This window comes from Bos mutus, chromosome 14 (genome assembly GCF_027580195.1).
Source record: "Bos mutus isolate GX-2022 chromosome 14, NWIPB_WYAK_1.1, whole genome shotgun sequence".
Classification (NCBI taxonomy): Eukaryota; Metazoa; Chordata; class Mammalia; order Artiodactyla; family Bovidae; genus Bos; species Bos mutus.
In genome coordinates, this window is record NC_091630.1 from 76,112,043 (window position 1) to 76,139,548 (window position 27,506).

Sequence of the window (27,506 nt, forward strand, 5' to 3'; positions counted from 1 at the left end):
CCGAAGGGCCCCTTCTGGCCCACCCCGATCTCTGCCCCCACCCCGGCCCCCCACCCCTGCTTTCCTGCCCCCGCTCTGGCTCATCAAGTGCTTTGTGCCTTGAAGATCTTTTTTCTTTCACAGTCTTCCCAAATGCTCCGTCCTGTCATCTTGGCTTGAGATAGTCCCTTCTCCTGCCCGCTCCCCCCACCCCACCCTAGCAGGGAGCAGAGTACCCTGCCCAGAGATGAACATGGGGCTGTCTCTGTGGCCGTCCCTCTGTTGGGGATATCTCACTGGTGTGGGGATGAAGAGGAGGGAGCTAATGCCATGCCTCCCCATGGCCGGCCTCCGGGACCTTCTGTCCCCTTTTGCTTGTCAAGCTGGGGCTGTCTGACTTCAGGATGTGGCAGCGACGTGGGTCTCCTTCTAAAGTGCAGAGAAAAACATCCGTCCTTGGTGTGGTGGGTGGGCCTGGCCTGGGTGTCAGGGCCTGGTTTTTGAGTGCCGTGGTGGTTAGGTGGCTAAGTTGTGTCTACCTCTCGTGACCCCATGGACTGTAGCCTTGTCAGGCTCTTCTATCCGTGGGATTCTCAGGCAAGAATACTGGAGTGGGTTGCCATTTCCTCCTCCAGGGGATCTTCCTGACCCAGGGATTGAACTTGAGTCTTCCACATTGCAGGCAAAGTCTTTACCGACTGAGCTGTCCAAAAGCCTCAGTTTCCTGTCCCAGGAAACAGACTTCCCTCCATCCCCAGGGGCAAGACTGGGTCGGGGTGGTGGGCGGGAGGTAGAAACTGCTGGTCTGGGGAGTGAAGGCTTCCTCCCTGGCCTCAGTTTTGCTTCTGTCTGGAAACACCTAGCAGCCGGAATTGCTGACCCCCTGGCCTCTGTCTCTGTGCAGGCACGTGACATCAAGGACATGTCTCGGGAGTTGCAGGACGTGGACCTCGCCGAGGTGAAGCCTTTGGTGGAGAAAGGGGAGGTAAGTGGAGAAGCCCTGGATACACCCCCTCCCATCCCCACTCGTATATGGACATATGTGTGTGCACAGTAGGAACACACATCCATGCACACATGTGTGCATACACATGCACACATACGCATATGTCCACTGCTTCCTGGTTTCCACAGGTCACCTTGTCCTGTTGCAAAAGGCCAGGAGGTTCTAGTTCAGGCCCCAGCTTGGCTGGCAAGGGCTAAGGTGCCTCGCCCACCTCTGGCCTTTCTGTCCTCACCAATCTCATTGGTAATGAGAGGGGCACTGGACCAGAGTTCCTCCAAGCACCTCCACCTTCAACATCCTGTGGTTCTAAACCTGCCCCTGAAGCCCGTTGCCCAGCGGCTCTGCCCCACCTCAGTGGGTGAGGGACCAGACTGCCTGGGTTCAGGTCCTGCCTGCGACACTCTGCTGCTCCGTGACCACTGGCGAATCCTTCAACCTCTTCATGCTCCAGGTCCCCAACTTTAAAAACCAGTGACCCTAGGACTAGTGTCATGGGGCCAGGGTGAGGATGGAGGGGGTTAATTCACGTGGAGCAGTTTGAAGGGGACCAGCTGTGCTTGTGTTCTCGTGTTGCTGCAATTATCACCTTCTTTTTTTGGCCAAACCTTTCAAGTCAACAAGACCTCCTTGTTGGAAGCAGACTCCCCTGCCGTATAGCCTAGCCTGGCATGATCCGTCCTGGACTGGCTGTGGATGGATGTGAGAAACCTTTTCGTTTTCATGGTCGACACTGTATTTTTAAACCATGTTCACATCCCAGTTCTCACTGAGTTTTGTGACTGCCTGTGCTGAGACACCTTTTGTAAAATGTAAAGCTTGGGTTCAAAAGTGGGGTTACTTTGAGGTCAACTAAATGCTTTCCAGAGTAATAATTAACATACACCAGCCCCGCCCTGCATGTGGGTTTCTGGACTAATCATACTTCATAGGTTATTTCCTGCTAAATTAAAGGATAAAGCTATGGCTGATCAGACACTAGGTTCTGTGATTGTTCCCATTTTACAGACGAGGAAGCTGAGTTTCCGGGAGGTTAATTTGTCCTTCTTTGTCGGTCACATGGTTACAAAGTGTGGGGCGTGGAGCCAAACTCAGGCCAACTACCACTGGCAAATGGACTTATTCATTTAATTCCTTTATGACTCTGCACGTGGCTGCTCTGTCTTAGGTCCATTATTTCGTGGACTTTTCTTTTTTTAGCTTTTTATTTTGTATTAGGGTATAGCTGATTAACAATGTTGTAATAGTTTCAGGCCAACAGCGAAGAAACTCAGTCACACATTTCCATGTATCCATTCTCCCCCAAACTGCCCTCCAATCCAGGCGGCCACATACCATTGAGCAGAGTTGTATTATACAGGCCTTGTTGGTTATCCATTTTAAATATAGCAGTGTGTGTATATCATGGACTTTTCTTAATGAAGGTGAGACGCATCTTTCTATTTTCCATTATATAGATAATGGAAACTCATTTTGATGGGAAGAGAATTTCCCAAGGTCGATTGGATAGGATTAGAAGCCAGACCAGGGGAAGCTGCAGAATCCTCGATATCATTCCCACATGAGGGGTCTGCAGACGTCTTCTGTAAAGGATGAGTTGGAAGGTGTCCTAGGCTTTGAAGACCCATGGTCTCTGTTGTAACTACTCAGTTTTACAGTTACAGCCTGGAAGCTGCCCTAGGCAGTATGGAAGCCAATGGGCTTACTGTGTTCTAATAAAACTTTATTTACAAAAAGAAGGTGGAGGAAGGTAGAGGCCCATAGTTGGCCAACTCCAATACTGTTCACTATGTATGTATGCTTCAAATCCATTTCCTCTTCTGACTGCATCTTTGACACAGTCTTGAAAAAAAAGAAAAAAAGAAACAGAAAAACTCCCAGGTGATGCAAATACATATTAGCATCTTTTGAAAATAATTTTGTTTATTTATTTGATTTATTTTTGGCTGTGCTAGTTCGCTGCTGCTGCCTGGGCTTTTCTCGAGTTGCGGTGCGGGCTTCTCACTGCGGTGGCTTCTCTCGTTGCAGAGCAGGGGCTCTCGGGCACATGGTTTCAGTAGCTGTGGCTCCCGGGCTCTAGAGCACAGGCTCAGTAGTTGGGGTGACGGGCTTAGCAGCTCTGAGGCGTGTGGGGCCCTCCAGGACCAGGGATCTAACCTGTATCACCTGCACGGGCAGATGGAGTCTTTACCACTGAGCCATCAGGGAAGCCCCATATTAACATATTCTTATCCCTCCCGCTTTGAAAAACCACATGCAATAGTATACCACATTTGCTTTGTTTGCTTAATCACCTATGTCGGAGACCTTTCCAACACCAGTCCATAGGGTACTTGCTTCTGTCTTTCCAGCGTCTCAGTCCTCCACCACGTTTGTTTGACCAGGGCCCTGTATGTGGACCCCTGGGGCCACGTTACTGTTCCCAGCAGAGCTGCAGGTATTCATAGACTCTTTGGATCCTGCATGTTCATCGTTTCATACACGTGCAGGTCTTAGATAAATTCCCCAAGTGGCATCGCTGAGTCCAGGGGTACATGCATGTTTACACACCGCGTTTATACGTTTTTAGGCGGCCTAGTGCTGCCCTTGGAAAATTTTATTTCTGAAATAAACATCTAGGAGGTTATTAACTCCAAGTTACATGTCAGTCTGTCTCTAAGTAGATACTGGCCTTTTCTTTCCAGGTTTAAATGGAAGTAAGCCCTTCATTTCCTTAGACTGACTGAGCAAAGTGTCTTTAATTAGGTTTGCTGATGTCCATCCTCAATCTGAATGACAGCTGCACTCTTGTTAACATTGTGAAGGTTAGGGTTGTACAAAGCAGCTTTTCTACTCTCTCCTGTCAATACACACGCACACATACGCACACATACACAAAGTATGTTGGCCGCCATTTGCTTCCACTTGAATTTATCACACTCCCTCTGTTCTTAACCCCAGCCCCAGGAGATTTGAAGCTATTTATATATATATATATATTTTTTTTTTTTTTTTTAATTGGAAGAAAATTGCTTTACAATGCTGTGTTGGTTTCTGCCATACAACAATGCAAATCAGTCATAATCATACATATATCATCTCCTTCTTGAGTCTCATGCCCACCCCCCCTTACTTTAATCTCCTTCAGCAGTTGGGTGTTACAATTTTAACTCCCAGCCCCTGGCTGTTCAAAGGGGTCCCCTTCCCCTTTCCAGCACCTCTCTTTCCTTTTGCTCTGCTGAGCTGTCTTCTTGCGTGGTGGGTGGTGGTGGATCCAGCTGGGCTCAGCTTTCAGGAGGTGTTTGAACTCCATCCTGAGCTGGGAGGAAAGGGTGCCAGCATTGGCCGAGGGCGATTCCAGCCCCAACTTTGACCTGTACTTTCACTGCCACCCGGGGGATGAGAGCCCTTTTCCCATCTTCCTGGGCCAGGCCTGCCACTAACTCTGGTGAAAGGTGGAATTTGAGCTGGACAGTCAGGATTGTTGGATGGCGGGGAATGCTCTGCTCTCCTCCCATGAGAGGTATTTTAATCCAGATGGTGGGCTGCCATGGAAGAGATGTAAAGACAGTGACACGATCAAGTTCGAGCTTTAAAAGTGTAGCACATGGGTGGAGACAGAGACCAGTTTATAGGCAGTTGTGGTTAGCTTAGACCTTCAGATCTTTTTTACCAAGGTGCTAGTCAAAGAGGAATCCATCTACTGTGTCTCCTTTTTAGTTGGACTGCTATTCTTTGAGATAAACAGTCTCTCTGGAAAGAAATAGGCTCCACAAAGGACCTAGGGTTGATATGATAGACTCAGGGCATGGGGAGGTCTGTGTGTTCGGACATTACTTCTCTGCCCTGGGAAAGTGATGAAACTGACCATCTCTCTTGTCTCTCCATAGACCATCACCGGCCTCCTGCAGGAGTTTGATGTTCAGGCAAGTAGAAGATGTGGCTTCCCTTCTCCCTCGCCTTTTCTGTCTTCTCCTTTCCCCTTTCTTCCATGGGTTAGATCCGTGTTCAGACGTTAGGGCTAAGGGGAGAGATGGAAGCCGATTCCCTGCACTCAGCTCCTTCTCCCCAGAGAGAAGTGGGTTTGAGTTCTGACCAAGGAAGCAGGAGCCAGTTAGCCTCTGTGAAAGCCGGACAGAGATCCAGCAGCCCCTTTGACCCTGCAGAACTGGGCAGAGCTGGGAGGCATGTGCCCAGGAAATGGCAAGACGTTGGGTGGGCTTGGGACCCTGTGATGCGAGGGGATAGGGGAAGCAAAGGTTTGATGTTCTTGGCTCCACATGGGAAAGTGAAACCAGCTTCTCTGTGGTCTTCCGGCTTCCTCTTTGCTCCAGTTTGGCATCGGAGCAAGATTGGGGGGGTGCCTCTGGAGGTTTGTCCAGGAACAGGCTTTCAGGAGAGGGGATTGACCTCTTTTGGCTGAGGGGTGGGTCAGAATCTCAGGGAATGTGAGTCTTGGACTCCTTATTCCAAAGCTGTGTGGGCCCCCACACTGTGCCGGGCCCTGGGGGTGGGGCCAGAAGCCTGAGCACATCCAGGTCACGTGGGCTTCCCGGAGAAGACAGGGCCTCATACAGGCCGGGCGTAGGCTGGCATGCTCACCTGGCCCTCTGCTTGCCCATCACATGGGTACCCCGGCTTCCGCCCCATCCTGAGTCCTGCAACTCCATCATACCGTTCACCTCCTTCCTCCCCACAAAGAGCAACTGGTCCTCCTGAATCTTGTATTTCAGTGATTGGCCTGCCATCCATCAGAGGCTGTGTATCTTGGCATTGTCTTTGGAAGGAAGGGGAAAGAGGGAGTGGGGTTGGAAACACTGGCTGGTGTGAAGTCAGGGAGGTGAATGCAAAGAGCACAGGCAAGGTGCATGGGCTTTAGTGTGTTTACAGGTCATCCTGGCTGTTCCTGAAGCCCACCCTGACCCCGGGCCCCGGGAAACCCTGGGGAATCCGAGGTGTTGGTTTCTGTTCAGCCATTTGTCCTCTGAGGTCAACACATCCCACTGTGTTATATTGCCCGTTCAGAACACACCAATTGCACTATCATTGTGCACCAGGCCCTGACACCCAGGCAGACGTGGCCCCTGATCTCCGCAGGCACACCCCACTGAACCCCAATAGCTTTAGACAGCCCGGGTCACTGTCTTCATTCTTCAAGTTTAGGAAGCTGAGGCTCAGAGGTTAGGTGTGCCTGGTCCGTGGTGGCACAGCTAGTACTGTGCTCTTTGCAGTTTGACCGTGAAACCTGCTTTCACAGCCTCCTGGTAGCATCTGTGTCAGGGCCGTGAGCAGGAGGCCTGAGCAACGGTTAGCAGCCACCATGTCCATTTACTTCAGAGGGGCACCGGCTTGGCTTGAAGGGGGCTCCGTGAGCTGGCAGGGAAGCTCCCTGCCCGAGGGAGGTCCTTGCAGCCTGGGGCCCTCGAGCCTCTCTCGCTGTCAACGGGTGTCTGGGGCAGGCCACAGGGACAGCTTGGGCCGGGACAGGTCGTTTCCACCCTAGGAGTTTGTGGTTAAAAGCAGCTGAGTCTAGAGACACCCTCGCATCCTTCAGGAGCGCCTCCCTGACTCGTCAGCCTGGGTTTACAGCATCGCTGCTGTCCCAGCCTCTCGGTACCCCTGCAGTGGATGCGCCCAGACCAGGGCTGGCATCTCCCCATGTTATAAATGAAGAAACTGAGCCACCCAGACAGTGAGACTCGCCACGGTCAGGCTGCAGCTGAGACATCGTGGCATCCTGAACGAAAGCATCTTTCCCCCTACCCTTTCTGAGTCAGGTCAACCGGATTTAATTCTAGCTGACATTTTCAAGGTATGTGCCTTTGAGCAAGTTACTCAGAACTTCTGAGCTTGTTACCCGCCATCTGTAACGCAACCGTAAGAATGGATGCTTTTGAGTACTAACTGTGTGCCAGGCAATGGCACCCCACTCCAGTACTCTTGCCTGGAAAATCCCATGGACCGAGGAGCCTGGTAGGCTGCAGTCCATGGGGTCACTAAGAGTCGGACACGACTGAGCGACTTCACTTTCACTTTTCACTTTGATGCATTGGAGAAGGAAATGGCAACCCACTCCAGTGTTCTTGCCTGGAGAATCCCAGGGACGGGGGAGCCTGGTGGGCTGCCGTCTGTGGAGTCGCACAGAGTCGGACACGACTGACGCGACTTAGCAGCAGCAGCAGCAGTGTGCCAGGCACTGTTCTAAGCACCCTGCCCTTATTTAATCAAATATGTTCACTTACTCTTCATAAGAGCCCTGGTCGGGGCAGGGGGGTTCTGCTATCGTCTTATTACAGATGAGCAGTGCCTTCAAGTCACACAGCCAAGGAGGCCCCCCGGATTTCATGTTCCCCTCTCTCCTGGATGTAACTCAGACTCCAGTGCTGTTCAGGGCTGTGTTTACTGCTCAGGAAGCAGAGGCCACGCTCTCTGCAAGAATGCAGGTTACAGGCACGGATGGATGTGTGGAGGTGATCATTAGACTCTGAAGTCTGGGGACCTCCTGAGCCACCAGCTCCCTCCAGCACAGGTCCCTGGGGAATAGGAGGAAACGTTATCAGACCTCCAGGCACACTTTCTCCTCTGGGGTCGTTGCAGGTGGGAACGTCAGCCGGGTGGTCTTGGCTGAATCTGCAGCCCCTCTAGAGCTGGAAGCCAGGCCACCTGGTGGGCTCAGCCCACCTTTTGTGCAGAGGAACAGAGAGTGGGCCCTGGGATGGGTGGGGCTGCTCCCTAGGGTCTGAGACTTGAGCCAGGAGTGGAGGCTGTGAGTAACTCAGGCCCTGGGACAAAGGCTAGTCACCCACCCCCACCATCACCCGCTGTGTCTGGTTCCTCTTCCCACTGTGACTCAGACTATCAGCTCCCTGCCCTTCTAGGCCATCAGAGGGTGGGGACCCTGAACCCCTCACTTCACTGGCTGCTTCAGCACCCAGTACACAGACCTTGGTCCTCAAGGAGCGGAGGGACATGGCCTCCTGTTATGCTCTTTATTGGGCTGGTTTAAGAAGAGAATCGGGGCTGGGAAGTCACTTGGCAGAGGTCCCCCTGCAGTGAGAGGGAGGTGGCCCCAGACCCCGGGCCTTCTCTCTCCCAGCTTTGAGAGCCTCCTGTTCTGCATCACCTGATGCCGCTGGCTTAGCGATGCTTCCTGTGAGCCGGGCCCTCTGCTAAGGGCTCCCCAGCCAGTATCTCACTTAACACCTCCACACTAGCATAAGCAGAAGTGCCATTATCCCCATCACTCAGATGGGGAAACTGAGGCTGGAGGGTGGGACTGGGCATCACTCCCAAATCTGTCTAAGCAGAGAGGGAGCTTGTGCTCTTACTGTGTGGTCCACAGGCCGAGGTCTCTGTCTGTCCCATCCCCAGGCCAGAGCTCCGTCCACTGGTCTCTGTCTCAGGACACTGGGCATGTGGGGGCACCGGGGACAGTGGGAGGTAGATAGACTGCCTCCAGGCGTCCCGGGTTTAGCTCATCCAGACCCTCCTTCTACAGCGGGAGAAACTGAAGGACAGAGAGAGGGGAATCGCTTGTGCAGTGCTGTGCGGTGGGGGAGCTAACAGGGATGACATCGGATCCTTGTCTGGCCATTTCCCACCATTGTGAAGATAGGGTCCCAGGGTGGAAGGACTGGAAAGACGCAACAGCTACGGCAGCTGTGGCCCTGGTTATCTGGTGGGCTCCAAGGGCCGTGGGGCTGGAGCGGCAGTCCCAGGATCTGGCTGATCATTCCGGGCTGGGCTGGGCGGGGCCCTGGGCAGGGAGACGAGTCTACTTTCTCTGTCACTGAAATGTCAGCCCTTGTCCCTGTCCCCGTCTTCCGCAGGAAGCAGCCATCAGGTCTGTGGTTTTGCCTTCCTGCAGCAGCCTTGTAATGTCCGTCTCCCCCAGGGTTGAGGCCACAGAGTCACCCAGACTCAGCGTATTCAAGAGCCAGGTTTGCCCGTTCCTGGCTGCCTGGCCCAGAGCAAGATGCTTCACCTCCCTTAGGCCTCAGTTTCCCCATCTGCCACATGGGGACCTCCAGCTTGTATAGAGGAACCTGGCGTGATGTTTCCCAGTCAGTGTTGGCCCAATAACACACCCGGTTTTTCCAACTGTTTTTTGTGTTGAAATACATATGTAACGTAGGGGTTCTCTGATGGCTTAGCTGCAAAGACTCCTCCTATAATACAGGAGATGCAGGAGACACGTGGTCGGGACAATCCCCTGGAGGAGGAAATGGCAACCCATCCAGTATTCTTGCCTGGAAAATCCCATGGACTTTGGCTATGCTGGGTCTTAGTTGCAGCATGCAAACTCCTAGTTGTGACACGGGGTCTAGTTCCCCGATCAGGTATCAAGCCCAGGCCCCCTGTATTGGGAGCGTGGAGTGTGGAGTCTTAGCCCCTGAACCACCAGGGAAGTCCCCAGAACTCTTTCCATCTCGCAAAACTGTAACTCTGTCCCCATGAAATACTAATTCCCCATTCCCCTCCCTGCATCCTCTGACAGCCAGCATTCTGCTTCCTGTTTCTAGGAGTTTAACTGCTCTCAGTACCTCACATAAGTGGCATCATGCAGGATTAGCTTGTTTCACTTAACGTAACATCCTCATGTTTCGTCTGCACTGTAGCCAGTGTCAGCACACCATCCCTTTTTAAGCCTGAGTACTACTGCTCTGTTTTATGTCCAGGCTGCATCTTGCTTATCCTTTTATCCACCAGTGGACATTTGGGCTGCTTCCATCCTTTGGGTGTCGTGATTAGTGCTGCTGGGAACACAGATGTCCAGCATCCATTCGTGACTCTGCTTTCAGTTTTGCATACATACCCAAAAGTGAAATTATTGGGTCCTCTGGTCATTGTGTTTGCTGTTCAGTCGCTAAGTGGTGTCTGACTCATTGCGACCCCATGGAGTGCAGCACGCCAGGCTTCCCTGTCCTTCACTATCTCCTGGAGTTTGCTCAAACGCAGGTCCATTGAGTCAGTGATGTCATCCAACCATCTCATCCTCTGTCGACACCTTCCCCTCCTGCCCTCAGTCTTTCCCAGCATCGGGGTCTTTTCCAGTGAGTCGGCTCTTTGCATCAGATGGTCAAAATATTGGAGCTTCAGTTTCAGCATCAGTCTTTTCAATGAATATTTAGGGTTGATTTCCTTTAGGAGGGACTGGTTTGATCTCTTTGCGGGCCATAGATTTCTAAAATTTTGGTCATGGGAGGAACCTCGAAGACGTAGTTTGTCTGTTCCCCATGAAGATAATTCGTTGCTTTTGTGTCACTTGTGACCGTTTACAGAGCTCTGCCACTTGCTTCTGCCCCTGGCACAGGTGGGAGGCACAGCAGAGAACAAGGGTGGGGCCCACCCGTCTGCACCGGTGGACCTGAGGGTGGCTAGGGAAGGGTGTGGGGGGTTCTACATCCTCTGGACATCAGCAGAGTGAGGACCTGAATACCGCAGAGGACGAAAGCCTGGGCAAGGGGCCGGGGAGGCAGGATGAGGGTCATCAGCCTGGGCCGAGCCCTCCCACTGGATCCCAGAGCTCTCCTGGGAGCTGGAGGCATTTTTCCGACTGTGCTTGCCTTTGTCCCTTTCACAAACGCCTGCTTTGTGCCTGGCATCGTCTTCGGTGCTGGGGATACAGGGGCGAGTGTGACAGGCAGTGACCCCATTTCCAGGGAAGTCAGTTCTAAAGGAGTATATTGCTCAGCACCGTTCTGAGTGAGCTGCCCGTTTGGCGTTCCTGCTGCTCACCACGAATCCTGTCTGCCTCTGACAGATGGACAGCCTGAGTGCACAGAGATTCAGTCACTTGCCTGAGGTCACGGTGTAGGGGGATTGGGGATAAAGCTGGGATTGCAGCCATTCCTCCTGAGTCCTTAGAAGCCGAGGTGGGGTGGAGTGGGGCACCTGTGATCCATTGAGCAAGATGACAAATTGGGCTACCGTCGGGGCTTGGAGGACAATGGCGCAGGCTGCCGTGATGGGGTGAGGACTTTGGCTGAGGGGTCGGGAAGGGCTTTTGGAGCAGGTGACACTGGACTGAGACCTGAGGGAAATGTGGACTCCATGACAGAAGAGTAGGGACCGATCACCTATTCAAAGGTGACAGCACATGCAGAGGGCCCCCTGGCTCGGATTCTGAGTCTTCTTGCTGTAAGCTGCTGATAGACTCCACCTTACCGATTTGTTGTTTAGTCGCTGAGTTGTGTCCGACTCTGCGACTCCATGGACTGAAGCCCACCAAGTCCCTCCGTCCATGGGATTCTCCAGGCAAGAATGCTGGAGTGAGTTGCCATTTCCTTCTCCAGGGGATCTTCCCGACCCGGGGACTGAACCTGTGTCTCCTGCATTGGCAGGCAGATTCTTTACCACTGGGCCACCAGGGAAGCCCACCTTACCAATGAACCACAATATTTGAGCTAAATCTGAGTACCAAGTGACGCTTTGTCAAGGTTGCTTCCGAAAAGATCTTTGGATAAAACTATATTCATTTGGATTTGGCTCCTGGATCCGGTTGACTCACAATGTTTATGAAGGTTTCCCACAGATTTCCAGCAGTCTCTAAAACCGTGGGTGTGAGTCACTTCTGAAGGGCATCCTTTAGAAGATTCATCATACTGTAAAGGCTGATGTTCTCTGGGTCCTGACGGGTTACGGCTCACAGCGCCAGGAGCAGAGACTGACAGCATCTTGCTCAAGGGTAGCTGATGGGCGTCCCAGCCTGGGGACTCGCCTGCACACCCTGACCTCAGATTCACATGGGCGCTCCTGCCTACGGTGGGCTTCAGCTTCTCTGATGAGCCAGGCCAGGCCCAGGCCTTCCCAGGTTCTTTTGTTGGAGTCTTTTGAGACTTGCACCCTCATGCCTGCCTGACAGATGAGGAAACCGAGGCTTTCCCATGGCCAAGAGCTGTGAAGGGGCCCCACTGAACCCAGCTCTGCCCCAGATCGACTCTGTCAACCAGGACATATACTGCAGGACTAACCCCCAGAATGGCCAATCTACGTTTTATGGACTAGGTTCCAGTTTACCTTTGCAATTTTTTTATCAGAAAAGATCTGGCCAGGTAGCTAATCCAAACAGTGCTCCTGTGGGTTTATGTTTAAACCCTGGACAGGGACCTGATGTAAGGGCTGGAGCATCGATGTGCCTTAACGGCAGTCCACTTTTACATGTTCATTTAGTTGGTCCTTAAGGCTCATGGAATAGAGTCCCTTCTGGGCAGTTCTTGGCGGTTGAGTTGAAGGAGGCTGCTCTTCTTCACTGTGAGTGTCCCAAAGCAGCCAGTGTTATTTTTCGAGGAATATTTGGTGCTTCAGCATTTTAGCCAAATGGGGGCCGACTCGTTTCCTTTCCCAAAGTGGTCAAGAACTTTGTGTGTGTGTGTGTGTGTGCACAAATCAAAATACATACAGTTAGCCCAAAGGTCCTCAGTAAGAAATAGCCTCATGGCTGCTGTCTCAGGAGACGGCTTAGCCTCCAGAGCTGATGGCATCTGGGCCTTATCTCATCCTGGCTGATGTCACCTGAAATGGGCAGTTTGTTCTGGCCTGGGTACTGTTTTAGGGCAGGTCGATGGGTGCCCGGCCAGGCATGTGATATTCTGCCAGCAGTTCTTGAGATCCTGCTCTGTCCTTCACTTGGAGGGGCTTTGATGCCCTCAGAGCGTGGAGCTGGGTGGGCTGCTGGCCTGGGGTGCTGGGGCTGCAGGAAGGAAGTGGTTTGATCTGGCTCTGCAGAGATGGGTCTGGCATCAGCCTAAGCAGTAGTGTTTGCAAATTTGATGAGTGGGGAAAGTGGAAGTACTTTGAGTTCTGGTTTATTTTCTTTGGCTAGAATTCTAGAATCCGGGACTATCGGAGCTGGCAGATGCTTACTGATCCAGCCCTGCCCCTTCTGCTGCAGGTGGGGAGGCTTTGTGGAAAGCCCCTGAGGCGGGGTATTGTGTCCATCCATTGTCTCAGGGCTTTCTTGCTAAGGTGGGAAGTGACCTTTGCTTTGCAGGTAAGAGACCAGAGTGGAGATGTTAAGAAACTGGTCAGAGGGTACTACTGCGATAGTCTTAAAGGTGGTCCCTCTGTCTATTTGGGCGCTATAAGAGCTGATGTCTTGAGCACTAGCTGTATGTCACACACTGTGCTGACCTCTTTTCCTGCATCATCTCACTTAACCCTCAAAACAATCCTTTACAAGAGGTATTGTTGGCATCCTTGTTGAAGGGACAAGGTCAGAGAGGGTGTAAGGGATTTGCCTAGGGTCACACAATGATAAGCTAGACGGCAAAGCCTGACTCAGTCCCTCGAGCTGGTGGGGGCGGCAGATCTCAGCTCACTGCTCGTAGCTCCCCCCGCCCAGGGGCTGGGTCACTTCCTTTGGCCCCTCTTGGTGGATTTGCTCTTTCTAATTCCTTCCACCTGGATCTTTAGTTATTTGGATGGTTTGATTTGATGTGGTTTCCATGGGAATCTGTGTTTGTGTGCTCACCAGGGATCTCCGGGCAATGAGCTGATGTTACCCGCAGGGCCTGGGGGTGGAGGGGATGGAGGGGGCTGGGCAGGAGGGGTGGGGGCTGGAGGGTCTCCTGGGGTCCCTCTCCTGCTCTGGAGCTCCCAGTCTGGTGGAGCTGGGCCTGCCGGGGTGGGGAGGGGGTCTGATTCCCGCCTGTAGAGGAGTTGATTTCCGCCCCCCCATCTCTTGAAAGCAGATCAACTCACAGGGAAAATGGAAACGGTGACCTTTTACGAATGTCTTTCTTTGCACACAATTGCTTCTTGTTTTCCTGCCCCCTGACTGAAGGTGGGCAGAACTCAGAGGCTTGGAAATCCTCAACCCACCGTTTTCCGTCCCCGCCTGCCCCCAGCCTCACTTCCGAGGAAGCCGCTGAGACAGAGCGTGACAGATGGCAGTGGCACGCATCTGGGTCAGCGCCAAGTGAGGCTTAACCCCTCTGCCCTCCTCCCAGGTTTCCTGGGAACACTGTCCTGGTGGAGGGGTCAGGAACGCCTCGCCTGCAGCAGCCTCGTGGTGGGGCTCCTATCGGCTCGCCAGGTCTGTCCAGTCCAGGCCATCAGACTGACCTCGTGTACACGCCCATCTCCTGGTCCTGAGGAATAAATAGGTGTCCTGGACAGAGCGGGTGCGGGGCAGCTCTGCCTCTGCTAGCCCTGTATCTTCAGCCCATCGCCTGACCTCCTAGGGGCTCAGTCTTCTAATCTGTAACAATGGGGGCAGAAGCACTGTCCCCGAGGTGTCATGACTGTCGCACTCTGTCACTGCTTCAGACTCAGCATGCATGCCTCCTATTTTTTTTTTAAAGATGTATTAGGATCTTTTTTTTTTTTTTTAGTGACTACATAAGCTATATTTTTTTATTAATTTGTTTCTAACTTCTGCATATTGGGGAGAGTAGGAGAGCAACAGAGCAATAAATCAGTTTTAAAAAATCTGCTGTGATGCTGTTAACGGAACACAGGTTAGGCACCCTGTGTTCGGCTGCTTGCCATTCAAAAGCCAATCCTTGAGATACAAGGGTTGGTTGAAAAGGAAAGGTTGCTTTATTCAGGAGTCCAGCAATCTGGAGAGAAGGCACACTCATGTCCAAGAACCAACTCCAAGGATTCTGTTTGAATATAAACGTTTTTGAAAAGAGATGTATTAGAATCTTTTTTGTTTTATGTATCATTGGCTGGATGGCATCACCAATTCGATGGACGTGAGTTTGAGCACATTCCAGGAGTTGGTGATGGACAGGGAAGCCTGGCGTGCTGCAGTCCATGGGGTAGCAAAGATTCGGACACGACTGAGTGGCTGAACTGAACTGATCCTATGTTTTTGGTTGCACTAGGTCTTCATTGCTGCACGCAGGCTTTCTCCAGTTGAGGCAGGCAGGGGCTGCTCTTCCTTGTAGGCTTCTGTAGTTTTGGCACACGGGCTTCTCTGCCCCCTGGCATGTGGGATCCTCTGAGACTAAGGGTCAAATGCTCGTCCCTTGCTTTGGCAGGCAGATTCTTATCCACTGGACCATCAGGGAAGTCCCTCGGGCCTCCCTGTGCTCCATGGATGGCCCTCCTTCCCCTCTTCCTCTTTCTGTAATCCAAGAGAGGCTGTCCTCCTTGGAGACTTGGACTGAATTCCCAGGCCGTCGCCCTTTCACCCACTGCAGATCATTTCCTGACTGTAACTTCTTGACTGTTTCTCGATGTGATGACAACATTGAGGAAAGCTGAGTAATGGAGGGAGCATGACCTCTGTGAGATCTCCTCTTCTAGATGTCCCAGTGGGCCAGAAATCAAGACTTAGAGGCCCAGGGGTCTGTCCAGAATCTTCACTCAATGACCTGCAGCTGTGTACCTTTGGGTGCCAGGCTTCAGCCCCTGGGACTGGCATTTGTCCTCTGTGAAATGGCTGTCCTAGGAGCACAGGGTCCAGACCTGGCTTTTTAGAGCTTTCCCAGAAGCAGATGGTGTCCTTCTGTGCAAAAACGATTGTGTCTTCTACAACGCACCCCTCCTGTCAGTCTTCATAACTCACGTGCTCCTTACCCAATGGGCAGGGCGAGATCAGTGGCTCAGCCAGGCCCACCCTTCCCCACTGTGCGCCCAGGCAGGGGACTGGGAAGATGGGGGAAGGGTACCTTATTTCACAAAAAGATGATGGTGGGGCCAGCCCTTGGCATTTTCTCCTGAGCCTCTGTTCTCATGATCTGGCTTTCTCACCTCAACAAGCCTTGACTTAATGCTGCACCATATGAGCCCCAAACCAGCTTTCTTTGCCTGTTGTTCCCAAGGGTGCCCTCCATCTGCAGGCCGTGCCTTGATGGAGGCTTGCTAGACTGAGGGGAGGGGCAGCCCAGTGCGCCAGCTGACTTGGAGCCTGGGTAAGTGTGTCATCCTCTTAGAGTCCAGCGTGCTCAGCGTCTCCCCAGCGCCTGCTGAGCAGGCGGATTATGGAGGGAGGTGGCAGCAGCAGAACTCAGAGCTCTCCTAGATCATTCAGCCAGTTGACTTAAACCCTGGGAGCTGGTCTTTGTAGCTTGACAGTAATTGTCTCTGGAGAGGCAACTGGAACAGCTAGCCTGCAGAGAGACATTGCAATGTCCAGTCCCTACCACGGTTTTAGTCTTAGGAGCATCTCCATAAGCAGATGGGTTTGTTCTTGACTTTGGTTTACGGCTGAGGGAAGGAATTCTCAGAGAAGTCTGGTAACTTGGCCAGGGTCGCAGGGTGAGTGTAGCATTGGAATTAGTATCATCGAACACACAGTACCCTAAAGAGGGTAAAGTTTGACATTTGTGCCGACCCAGAAGGACTAGTACAGCAGACCATAAATGTCACCCGTCTCAGACTTCTTCCAGCTTCCTGCTCTGTCATCCTGAGCATGGAGCTTTTGTCCTTATGCTCATAAGATCACTGCTGAATCCCCAAGCATCACATCTGTGTTCCAAGTAGTAGGCAGGTAGATGGGTGAAAGGAGAAACTCAAAAGGCCAAGTCTCTTTAAAAAAAATTTCTCCTCAAAGCTCCAGAAACTTCTGCTGACATTTCAGCCAGAACTGAATCTTCTGACCACCTTTGGCTACAGTTCAGTTCAGTTTAGTCGCTCAGTCATGCCCAACTCTTTGGGACCCCATGGACTACAGCACATCAGGCTTCCCTGTCCTTCACTAGCTCCTGGAGTTTGCTCAAACCCATGTCCATTGAGTCGGTGATTCCATCTAACCATCTCATCCTCTGTCTCCCTCTTCTCCTCCTGCCCTTTCCAAGCATCAGTCTTTCCCAGCATCAGGGTCTTTTCCAGTGAGTCAACTGTTCGCATCAGGTGGTCAAAGTATTGGAACTTCAGATTCAGCATCAGTCCTTCCAATGAATACTCAGGGTTGATTTCCTTTAGAATTGACTGGGTTGACCTCCTTTGCATAAATCTCTAAGCACCTTCTCCAGGCCAGACCCTGTGGAGGGCAGAGTCACCCTTTCTCCCTGGAAGTCTGCAGGCCGTTTGGGGAGGTGGCTAAGAAGCAGATACATGCCACTGGAAAAGATGCGACAAGGAAGAGGACATTAACTCCTCTGCCCTGAGTCCTGTCCAGGACAGCCCTCTCTCACCTGGCTCTGTTTCCCTGTCCAAGGTTATCTCCTCTGCTGAGGAACCCAGGGTGGGTGGCTGCCTCCTGTCTTACAGATGGATCTCCAGTGTCTCAGAGGGCTTGGGAAAAGGCCGAGCTTGGGTTTGAACCCTGATGCCCCAAGCCAGTGGGGACACTGCCCGGCCTGGCCTATTTTTAGAGGGCGCCATGTGGGTCAGCTGAAGAGACAATGGAGAATGCAGCCCCCACAATGAACCATTGTTCCCATGGTGGCTTTAGAGCCAGGGCTGGGCCCGGCAGATGACCTGTGGCCCCCACTGGGGGCCGGACCATACTGCATCCTCTGTGGATTTTTCCAGCGCTTGTAATGCAGGCACTTAGAGGAAGAGAGGGCTGGGGAAATGAGGGACTCATTTTTGGGGGGGCATAAGGCTGGGACCCCTGTGCTGAGGGCAGGCCTGGGTACTAGGAGGGAGCCTGGTACACCCAGTACCATCCCCTGTAAAGCACTCACCCTCCCCAGGAGGCTCTATTATACTTCCCATTTCATGGAAGCAAGGTACAGCCCAGGAGATGCTTCAGGTGTCTTCAAAGAGGAAGCCTTGTGAGACCTTGCATCACTCAGACAGAGATGGATGGAGAAGGGAGAGAGTTTTTGTTAAAAGCACAGATAATGAGCTTTTCTGCTGTCAAGGTGGAACCTGAGAATTGGGGTGTATTTCTTTATTTTTGAGTCAAGGTCTTCAGATTGGCAACCACTGACCGCAAGGGATGGGATGGGTGGGTTTCCGTGGTCACCCCCAGTCCATCTCTGCTTCTGTGAGTGATTTCTGTAGCCAGAGAGACCTGCCACTCAAAGCCCAGGACCAAATGAGAAGCTTCTGCAAACCGCAGTGGCACGCGCTGGGTGTCTGCAGGCAGTAATTACAGCCACACCATGGCTTCACGTCCCACGTGACAGGCCCGTCTGTCTATTCTCTCCCCAGGAGCAGGACATTGAGACTTTGCATGGCTCCATTCACGTCACGCTGTGTGGGACCCCCAAGGGGAACCGGCCCGTCATCCTGACCTACCACGACATTGGGATGAACCGTAAGTTCTGAGGAGTTCTGGGTGAGCCAGTTCCCCCCAGGGCTGGGGGACACAGTCAGCTAGGAAGGGCGGCTGCGGGGGCGTCCAGATCTTTCTCTTTTGCTGGGACTTCCTGGAGCTGTTCTGGGAAGAACTCTCACTATGGGTGGTGCTAGTGACAAAGAACCCACCTGCCAACGCAGGAGACCAAGGAGATGCAGGTTCCATCCGTGGGTTGGGAAGATTCCCTGGAGCAGGAAATAGCAACCCTCTCCAGTATTCTTGCCTGGAGAATCTCACGGACAGAGGAGCCTGACGGACTATAGTCCACGGGGTCGCACAGAGTTGGACACGACTGAAGCAACTTAACATGCAGGGGACTTCCTGGAGATGTTCTGGGAAGAATTCTTGCTACAGACTGGACAAGCCTGGAGTGCACTGCCCAGGGCCTGGAGAGGCTGGGAGCTCAGGAGCCCTCTGCCATCAGCATGTGTGACAGGGACTGCTTTTAATGAAAGCATGCTGTAGATTTTCGTATTTTCACAGGATTGTGTAACCACCAACACAATCCGTTTTAGAGCAGTTTTGAAAAGTGAAGTGAAAGCGTTAGTTGCTCAGTCATGTCTGACTCTTTGCGACCTCCTGGACTATCCCCTCTGTCCATGGAATTCTTCAAGCGAGGATCCTGGAGTGGGTAGCCATTCTCTTCTCCAGGGGATCTTCCCGACTCAGGGATTGAACTCGGGACTCCTGCATTGCAAGTTCTTACCGTCTGAGCCCCCAGGGAAGCCTGTCCTTTTACCTGTCACCCAATCTCCCATGCCCTCCAACCCCTGGCCTCCACTTAGTCTGCCTTCTGTCCCTAAGATCTGCCTACTTTGGACGTTTTTTTATCAGTGGAATCACACAAAATGTGGGCTTCCTGTCTGGCTTTTTCTGATTCGTCCACACTGTACCATGTATTAGTACTCTGTTCTCTGAATGAGACCCCGAGGTGTGGACCCAGCACAGATGACTTATCTGTTCCCAGCTGTTGGACATTTGCCCTGCTCCCTCGTTTGGACTATTGTGCATATGCTGCTGCTGTGAATGTTTAGACTGTGGATTCTTATGATTACCAGGAAGTGTTACCAAAGGTGGGCTTTTTACTGATGGAGGGGGCCCGAAATAAGATCAACTTAACATTACAGTTTCAGAAAGCAGAAATGGTACTGTGATGATTAGGAAGGAACTTATAGGCCTTCCTAGTCTAGTGTGTGTTGCAGGCTGGGTGTTTGCTCAATTCTTGATCAGCAGACTGCCTGACTGACATTTTTTTTGCCACAGCTTCTTAAGACCCTGAGGCTAGGAGTGATGTCAGTCACGGAAAACTGATTTTGTCCTTCACTCTCATTCCTTTTATCAATCTCATCTTTTCCGACATGTCTTCCCATAGCCATAACCATCTGTACCAGATCCCATGCTAGGTCCCTTTTTTAAAATTGTATTTATTGGCTCCACTGGGTCTTCATTGCTCTGTGCAGGCTTTCTCTAGTTGCAGAGAGCGGGGCTACTCTTCACTGTGGTGCGGGCTTCTAGCCTTTTATCAGCAGAGGACAGTGCGAAATAAAAGGTGACCATTCTTGAACGTTCCTTCTGTCTGCCGTGTAGGCGTGAAACAGAATGGACGCAGACTTCATTCCCTCCTAACTTCTTCCTCTGCTCTCTCGCCTGCCTCTTCTCCAGACAAAACCTGCTACAACCCTCTCTTCAACTCCGAGGACATGCAGGAGATCACCCAGCACTTTGCCGTCTGCCACGTGGATGCCCCCGGCCAGCAGGACGGCGCTGCGTCCTTCCCCACGGGGTAAGAGCAGGGAGCCTTGGGCCCCGGAAGAGGGGCAGGAAAGCCGTGCAGGGTGGAAACAGGCAGTGGGGGGAGGCCTTGGCTGGGTTTTAACTTTTTTCTTTTTTATTGTAATAAAATGTATATAACTTACATTTACCATGTTTAGCCATTTTTCAGTGTGTTAAGTACATTGACACTGTGGTGCAGCCATCACCACCATCATCTCCAGGACTTTTTTATGAGCCTAAACTGAAGCCCCACAAGCGTCATACACTAACTCCCCATCCCCTACCCCTCTGGACACCCTGTCCCTGGCCTCACAGCAGCCCGTTTAGGCTGACTTTTTAATAGGTGTTTGTGATCTAGACAGGACTGAAGTGAGAGAGGTTCTTGACAAGATGAAATGGTTAGCAGAAAGATCTAGAAAGTTGGGCAGAAAAAGAGCGTTGTTGGAAGTAATATTGATGAAATACGTCCTGTGACCAGGCTTAATCATCTTTATTTGCAAATGTTATTTGCATTTAATCCTTATATAACCAGTGCTGGTAGCGCCATTCTCTAGATGGAGAAACTGAGGTATGGAGAGGTTGACTGCCTTGCTCAAGGCTGTGCGACTAGTTTAACCGGAGGAGGGGGGTGATCGGGTTTGAGCCCAGTCTGCTGAATCTAAGGCTCATCCCCTCTTGGGAACATCAGGCTACCTTGTTCGTGGTTGTCTACACTTCCTGCTCCCCCGTGGTGTGCGACTGGCATGGCCTTTCAGTTCTGGCTGTGAGACTGAGGCCAGGCTTAATGAATGTACTGGACAGTCAGGGTCACACAGGAGAGGCAGAATCCTGCCATGGTGTGATCAAACCAACGTGGGAGCAGGTTCTTGGGTTTAAAGTCTCCCAGAAGAGGCCTTCTTGGTCTCCACAAAGAGATCTCCTTTTTTGGTTACTATTCTGAATTATCCTTTTTTTTCTTTCCTTTTTTTTTTTTACTGAAACAATTTGTTGGAGTATAGTTGATTTGCAGGACTTCCCAGGTGGCACAGTGTTAAAGAATCCGCCTGCCAATGCAAGAGATGCTAGAGACGCAGGTTGGATCCCTGGTTCGGCAAGATCCCCTGGAGAAGGAAGTGGCAGCCCACTCCAGTATTCTTGCCTGGGAAATCCCATGGATGTAGAAGCCTGGTGGGCTATAGTCCATGGGGTCTCAAAGCGTCAGAAACGAGTGAGCACCTAAGCATAGACGATTTACGGTATTGTGTTGGGGCTTCCCTGGTAGCTTAGATGGTAAAGATTCTGTCTGTATTGCAGGAGACCCGAGTTCGATTCCTGGGTTGGAAAGATCCCCTGGAGAAGGGAATGGCTACCCACTCCAGTATTCTCGCCTGGAGAATCCCATGGCCAGAGGAGCCTGGTGGGCTACAGTCCATGTGGCCGCAGAGAGTCGGACACGACTGAGCGACTTAGTGTACAGCACAGTGATTCAGTTATACATCTGCATATGTTCATAGTATTTCAGATTATTCTATTTTATTGTAAACTATGTATTTTGTATCGAGGTATAGCCGATCAACAATGTCGTGATAGTTTCAGGTGGACAGTGAAGAGACTTGGCCATACATATACACGTATCCACCGATTTATCCTAAATCATTAATCTTTCTCAGAGAGGAAGGGAAGGGACACCCAGAGATACAACATACAGGTTATAAACTTCTTAATACAGCCGCAGATGAAGACAGAGGTCTGTCAGCATATCTTTCCTTAGCCAGATTAAAAGAGTTAGGGTGACCCGGTGGGTCTTAGCTCCCGATAGGGACATTTTAAAAATATTCTGAAACCTTGACTCCACTCCCAGGAATTTTTATTCAGTTGACCTAGAGGTTAAGGTGCTGGGTCTTTGTTCCCCAAAGTCACCATGCAATTCCAGCCTTTGGCTTGGTGGGGGGCGGGGTGGGTCTGGCTTCCGTCTGCCTCCTGTGGTTGGGGGTCTCCTCGGCCCTCCAGAGTGCATGCCCTTCATCCCGAAGCTGAGTTGGCAAAGCAGGGATGCCGGGGAAGCCCTGGCTGGTCCTCCTGCCTCTGGAGTCAGCTTCCTGCATGTGGGGGCCTCCTGAGTAAGTGTGGGCATGCAGCTCTCGGGAGGCAGAACCAGCCTAGAAATGGGAGATAATCGGAAGGAGAACCTGGGTTCAGCGTGACGTGGTGGGCAAGGTTGCTGCTGTTCAAGAGGAAGGAGCCAGGCAAGGAAGCAGCTCCATGTGGGACCGGGGGTTGGACCACTCATGTCCCCGTTGGAAAGGTGGGCACAGTGAGAGCAAGAGACCCCTTCCAGGCCCTGCTAAGGAGCTGGTGATGGGAGCCTCTGTTGCTTCCTGCATCTAGCAAGGGGGACGGCCTCGCCCTGAAGTCAGACCCAGGCAGCTGGCAGACTCCCTGCTATTGTTGTTGCTCAGTCCTAACTCTTTGGGACCCCGAGGACTGCAGCACGCCAGGCTTCCCTGTCCTCCACTGTCTCCCGGAGTTTGCGCAAACTCGTGTCCATCGAGTCGGTGATGCTGTCCAACCATCTCGTCTTCTGTCGCCCCCTTCTCCTCCTGCCCTCAGTTTTTCCCAGCATCAGGGTCTTTTCCAGTGAGTCGGCTCTTTGTGTCAGGTGGAGCAGGCTCCCTAACCTCCCCAGTGTGAGCCCTTACACCGTCGCGCTCTAGCATACCTGCTGTCATGGGCCAGTCTGGAACAGAAGGGAGCTCCTCCAGCCCTCTGTTAGCAAAATTTGTGGTCCCAGAGGATGTGTGAATCGAGGCATCTCTGTGCCTTAAACTCCCCCAGGTCTCCTTTCTTGAAGCTGAATTAGGCCACTGTGTCCACCCCAGCAGGGTGGTGTGTGTTCTCCACCTTGTGTCCCAGGCATGTCTTGGGGAGAGAAGTTAAGAGGGGGTTTCCATAAGATCAGGAACCCTTCCTGGCAGGGCTGCCAGGGGACCTCCTTTGAAATCCTCAGAGCTCAAAGTCCCTGTTCATCTATAAAACCAAGTCACTTTTCTCTTAGCCTCAGTGATATTTATAATCTTTATATGAGGGAAATCATAGCAACCTTAGAGATTTGTTGTAAAAATTAAATGAGCTTATGTGCTGTGCTCAGCCATTCAGTCCTGTCTGACTCTTTGCGACCCCATTGACTGTAGCCCACCAGGCTCCTCTGCCCATGGAATTTTCTAGGCAAGAATACTGGAGCAGGTTGCCCTTTTCCTACTCCAGGGGTCTTCCTGACTCAGGGATCAAACCTGCATCTCTTACGTCTCCTGCATTGGCAGGCGGAATTCTTTAGCACTGAGCCACCTGGGAAGCCCAAATGAGTTTATAATGCTCATCTAATGCTCGGTGTGGGGCCTGGGACATAGAAAGCAGTTTGTAAAGGGCCACTTTACAAAGTCAAGGGTGTGGGGGGATTAGGATGGAGAGCATCCTTGCTCAGAGGAACAGGCTGATACACTGTGGGGGTGCCTGGAATAAGGGCCACGGAGGGACTAGACCGAGGAGTCCGGGGCACGAGGCAGGTTGTCACACCGTCCCTGCCCTTCAAACGTGTTCCAGTTTGCACTGTTTATTTCTGCCGGGGTCCGAGCTCTCGCTAACCGCCTCTGTGTGCCCTCTCCCAAGGTACATGTATCCCTCCATGGACCAGTTGGCTGAAATGCTCCCCGGAGTCCTGCAGCAGTTTGGGTAAGAGCTTGCAGAGAAAGGTGACCTCTAGCTTCTGTCTCTCCTGGCGCCTTGGTCTGGCCCCACCCCTGAAATCTAGGTGAATGTTTAAAGATAGGGAAGAAATCAGCTTGTCACACTCTGCAGACAGTGTATTTCTCAGTCTCTTTACTCCGGTGTGCTGCTTGCAAGTCGAGCTGTTCTTGAGTGGATCCACCCCATGATGGCAGCCACTCAACCCACCCTTTCCCCACCTCTCTTCTCTTATTGCCTTTTCTTTCCCATGGGATGTTCTGGAACGGGCTACCTGAGCCCTCCATGTCTCCCTCCAGGCCCTTATTTCTTCAGTGCTCATTTCCTTCTTCCTTGAGCCTTTCATGTAATGATAACACCTCAGAGTTGTTGCCCAGTTCAACTTGCCTTCCAAATTTTAGAATCCAAAATACAGCTGAAGGGCGGGAAGAGGAAGTTCAGGGACTAGGCCTTCCCATAAGTGGCCATCGGGCGCTGTCCGAGCCTGGCCGCCGTCAGGAGCAGAGTGAGGGGAGAGGAGTCTTCCCGAGGTCGTGGTCTTCTGTGAGGGCACAGAGCGCGTGGCATCGCAGTTCCTCCAGGGCATGTAAGGCAGCATGCTGCCAGCCACCCCCAGGGATGCCCAGGACAGACGCTGGGGGAGACGGGGCTCCTCAGGGCAGGGGGCGAGGGCTGCAGGGCCTCGCAAGGCTCCCCCGCCTGGGATATGAATTTTTATTTCTGCTTCCAGGCTGAAGAGCATCATTGGAATGGGAACTGGAGCAGGTGCCTACATACTCACTCGCTTTGCTGTGAGTCTTTTTGTTTTTTGTTTTAACTTTTTATTTTGTATTGGAATATAGTGTGTTAGTTGCTCGGTCATGCGTGACTCTTTGCAATATCATGGACTATAGCCCTGCCAGGCTCCTCTGTCCAGGGATTTTCCGGGCAAGAATATTGCAGTGGGTAGCCATCCCCTTCTCCAGGGGAACTTCCCATATTGCAGGCAGATTCTTTACCATCTGAGCCACTCGGGAAGTCCCTATTGGAGTATAGCCGATTAACAATGCTGTAATAGTTTCAGATGAACAGCGAAGGGACTCAGCCATACATACGCATGTATCCATTCTCCCCCAAACTCCCCTCCCGTCCAGGCTGCCATATAATGTTGAGCAGAGTTCCATATGCTGTGCAGTAGGTCCTTGTTGGTTAAAAAGAAACATTTTTTAAAAATATGTTTTAAATCAAATTAATTCAAGATTAAGGCAGAAAATTGGAAAAACCACAAATAAAAAAATCACAAAAGGGAAAAAGAAATGAACCATAATTGCATTTCCCAAGGGAGAACCACAGTTCACATGGGGCTATGTGGTCCAGAGTTCTGTATGCCCGGGGCACGTGAGGGCTGTGCCCCCAGGCACACAGCAGTGGCCCTTTCCCCTTCATTGAAATGCCGCACTAGACAGATGCTTTTATCGTCGTCCTGATCATGACCAGGGCCTCACATCACTGAGTGTTCTGTTGTGGCCCTTCTTTGTGATAGCTGCACAGTTTTTGTAGTCAGGAAAGTCTTGGACCCTGACTGATGCTTAACTAATCAGAGATGCGCGTGTTAGCCTGATGAATGTCACTGACATTACTCGGGGTCCATCTCAGGGGCTCTCAGGTCCTTTGTATCCTGACCAGACATTGTATTCAACCATATGTAATCTGACGGCCTATTATTTGCCGGACTTTCTAGAGGTTAGGAATGCTAGCATGAATACAAAATGGTTTGGCTGTCTAGGCTCTGAGCCCACAAAATATAGTCTCAACTCTATCTTAGATTTCTGTCTCTGAGAAGTAAGAGGATTCTTACTGATTCCTGGAGAGCCGATTACCTTGTCTGATTTATGATGTCCGTGGTATGATGTACCCATTTCACAGCTGGGGAAGCTGAGGGGCAGCGGGGTGAAGTGACTTGTCCCAGGCAGGTCTGCCAAGTGTGTGTGCTTCTGCTCTTCCTATGGTTTCCTCTTTGTACTCTCTCAGAAGTCCCACGTAGTGTCTACTATGCTGGAACCTCAGTTTTGGAAGTTGGGGGGCATATCCAGAGCATCAGCCTGCTCTGGGGGTCCACACGGACCCTCTCGGACTTTTCTCTGTCTTCAGTTTGACTTTAAAGTTCACAGTCTCTCCTGTGGCCGGGTTGTCTCTCTCACCTCGTGCCTTGAATTGCAGCTCAACAACCCCGAGATGGTGGAGGGCCTTGTGCTCATCAACGTGAACCCGTGTGCGGAAGGCTGGATGGACTGGGCCGCCTCCAAGGTGAGCCTGGGGGCCTGGGTCAGCCGGGGCTATCCCAATCTGCAGAGGGGCAGGCGTGCCCGACTCTGCCTGGAGGGCAGACTGCAAGGAACCTCTCCTTGCACCCCCTTCCACTATCCCCAGCAAAGAAGGCTGCTTTCCTCTGCTTGGCTTTGAATAGTGAACATGATCTCAGCCATGCGCCATTCGGATTTCAACAAGTCACTACTGTCCAAGTCAGTGATACCAGTGGGATGTGGGTCTCCAGCCAGCTTTGATAAGGAGAGCCTGGGTTAAGATGTAGCTACTGAGGACGTAGCATATGTTGGGTTTATATCAAGATGCTGAGACTAAAAAGACGAACAAGACAAAAGACAAATGCCTGTCACCCCAGTCCCCTACATAGGATTAATTAAAAAATATATATGTTTGGTACTGATTTTATGCCACTTAGTTTTATGCCGATAATAATTAGCTAACATGTGTTGAGTATTTATCAGGTTCTCTTTCTACGCTCCGTGGCTATGTCTGCATGACCTCATTCAATCCTCCGTTAGCCCAGGAGTGGGGATTGTTATGACCATCTTATGGAGGAGGAAACTGAGGGTCGCAGGGTTAGAATGTTGTCCAGGGTTGCACAGAGCCGGGCAGTGAGAGATCTGGGGCTGAACAGGACCCCTTGGACTCTGGGGTCCTTGGATCACCCCCGAGCTGGGCTCACCGCGGGCTCCACCTCCATCAGCAGGTGCCAGGTGCCCGCCTGGACCCAAGCTCCACAGGGCAGGAAACGCAAAGAGAACAGGGCACATCCCTGCCCGGGGAAGGGCCCTCGCTGTCTCGGGAAGCTTGGCTCTGGCTGGGTTCCTTGTTTATCTTTAAAAAATTATTATTGTTTTTTTTCATAAAGGCCCCCAGTATTTGCCAAGGAGAAAGGGAAACTGTTCCAATGGAAACAGGACAAAGCCTTTCAAGCCGGGGTTATCCTGGCTTCTCATTTGGAAAGTGTGTTTTTGCCAAGGTTGGGGTGGCTGTCGGGGGCAGGGAGTGTGAAGGGGTCGTGCCCCTCCGCACACCTCCCACCCCACCCTGGCCACTCTGATATTTCATTTCTTCTGGAACATTCTGCCAGGACACGGGAGCCCTTTCCTCCCGCCGGCATGATATTCAGGAGCGGAACACACTCCCTGTTTTTTATTTTGTTTTCCAGCAAAGGGAGTGACATTGCAGTGGGCTGGTTTGGCTTCTTGGTAGCTGTCCTGTGCCAGATGTGGGGCTGGGCCGCTGACCATTGGCTGATGTGGGCCTGAGCGCTTTTTGTGGGTTTTACTGTTTGCACTGTCTCTTTCCTTCTCAGCTGCAGCCCTGGTGGAAGACCTGTCTCTCGGGGGTCTAGTGTGTGTCAGACACTAGCAGTTGCCTTGTGTAGCCCTCGCCTTGGCCTTATGACTCTGAGCTTCCCGGCACCCTGGTTATGATCAGAGATCTGAGGTCCAGCGGCTCTGTGACACGCCCCCAAACCCAGGGTCACGCAGCTAGGAGAACACCCAGGTCTAGAGCTTCTCTCCCCTTCCGGTCCCTGCCTGA

General features: G+C 51.9%; 1 protein-coding gene across 2 annotated transcripts in view; it reads left to right on the forward strand.

Annotated features, from left to right (window-relative positions):
* NDRG1 (N-myc downstream regulated 1) overlaps positions 1-27,506 on the forward strand; it is a 55,599-nt gene that overhangs the window by 11,208 nt on the left and 16,885 nt on the right. Inside the window, exons 2-8 of one of the 2 annotated variants that reach the window (XM_005900742.3) lie at positions 884-964; positions 4,852-4,887; positions 18,017-18,122; positions 19,827-19,947; positions 23,583-23,645; positions 24,388-24,448; positions 25,857-25,943. In XM_005900742.3, the coding sequence (XP_005900804.2) occupies positions 902-964; positions 4,852-4,887; positions 18,017-18,122; positions 19,827-19,947; positions 23,583-23,645; positions 24,388-24,448; positions 25,857-25,943 (537 nt within the window). In that variant the 5' untranslated portion in view covers positions 884-901. The remainder of the gene's footprint in view (positions 1-883; positions 965-4,851; positions 4,888-18,016; positions 18,123-19,826; positions 19,948-23,582; positions 23,646-24,387; positions 24,449-25,856; positions 25,944-27,506) is intronic. The other variant, XM_070382753.1, reaches the window with a different exon arrangement.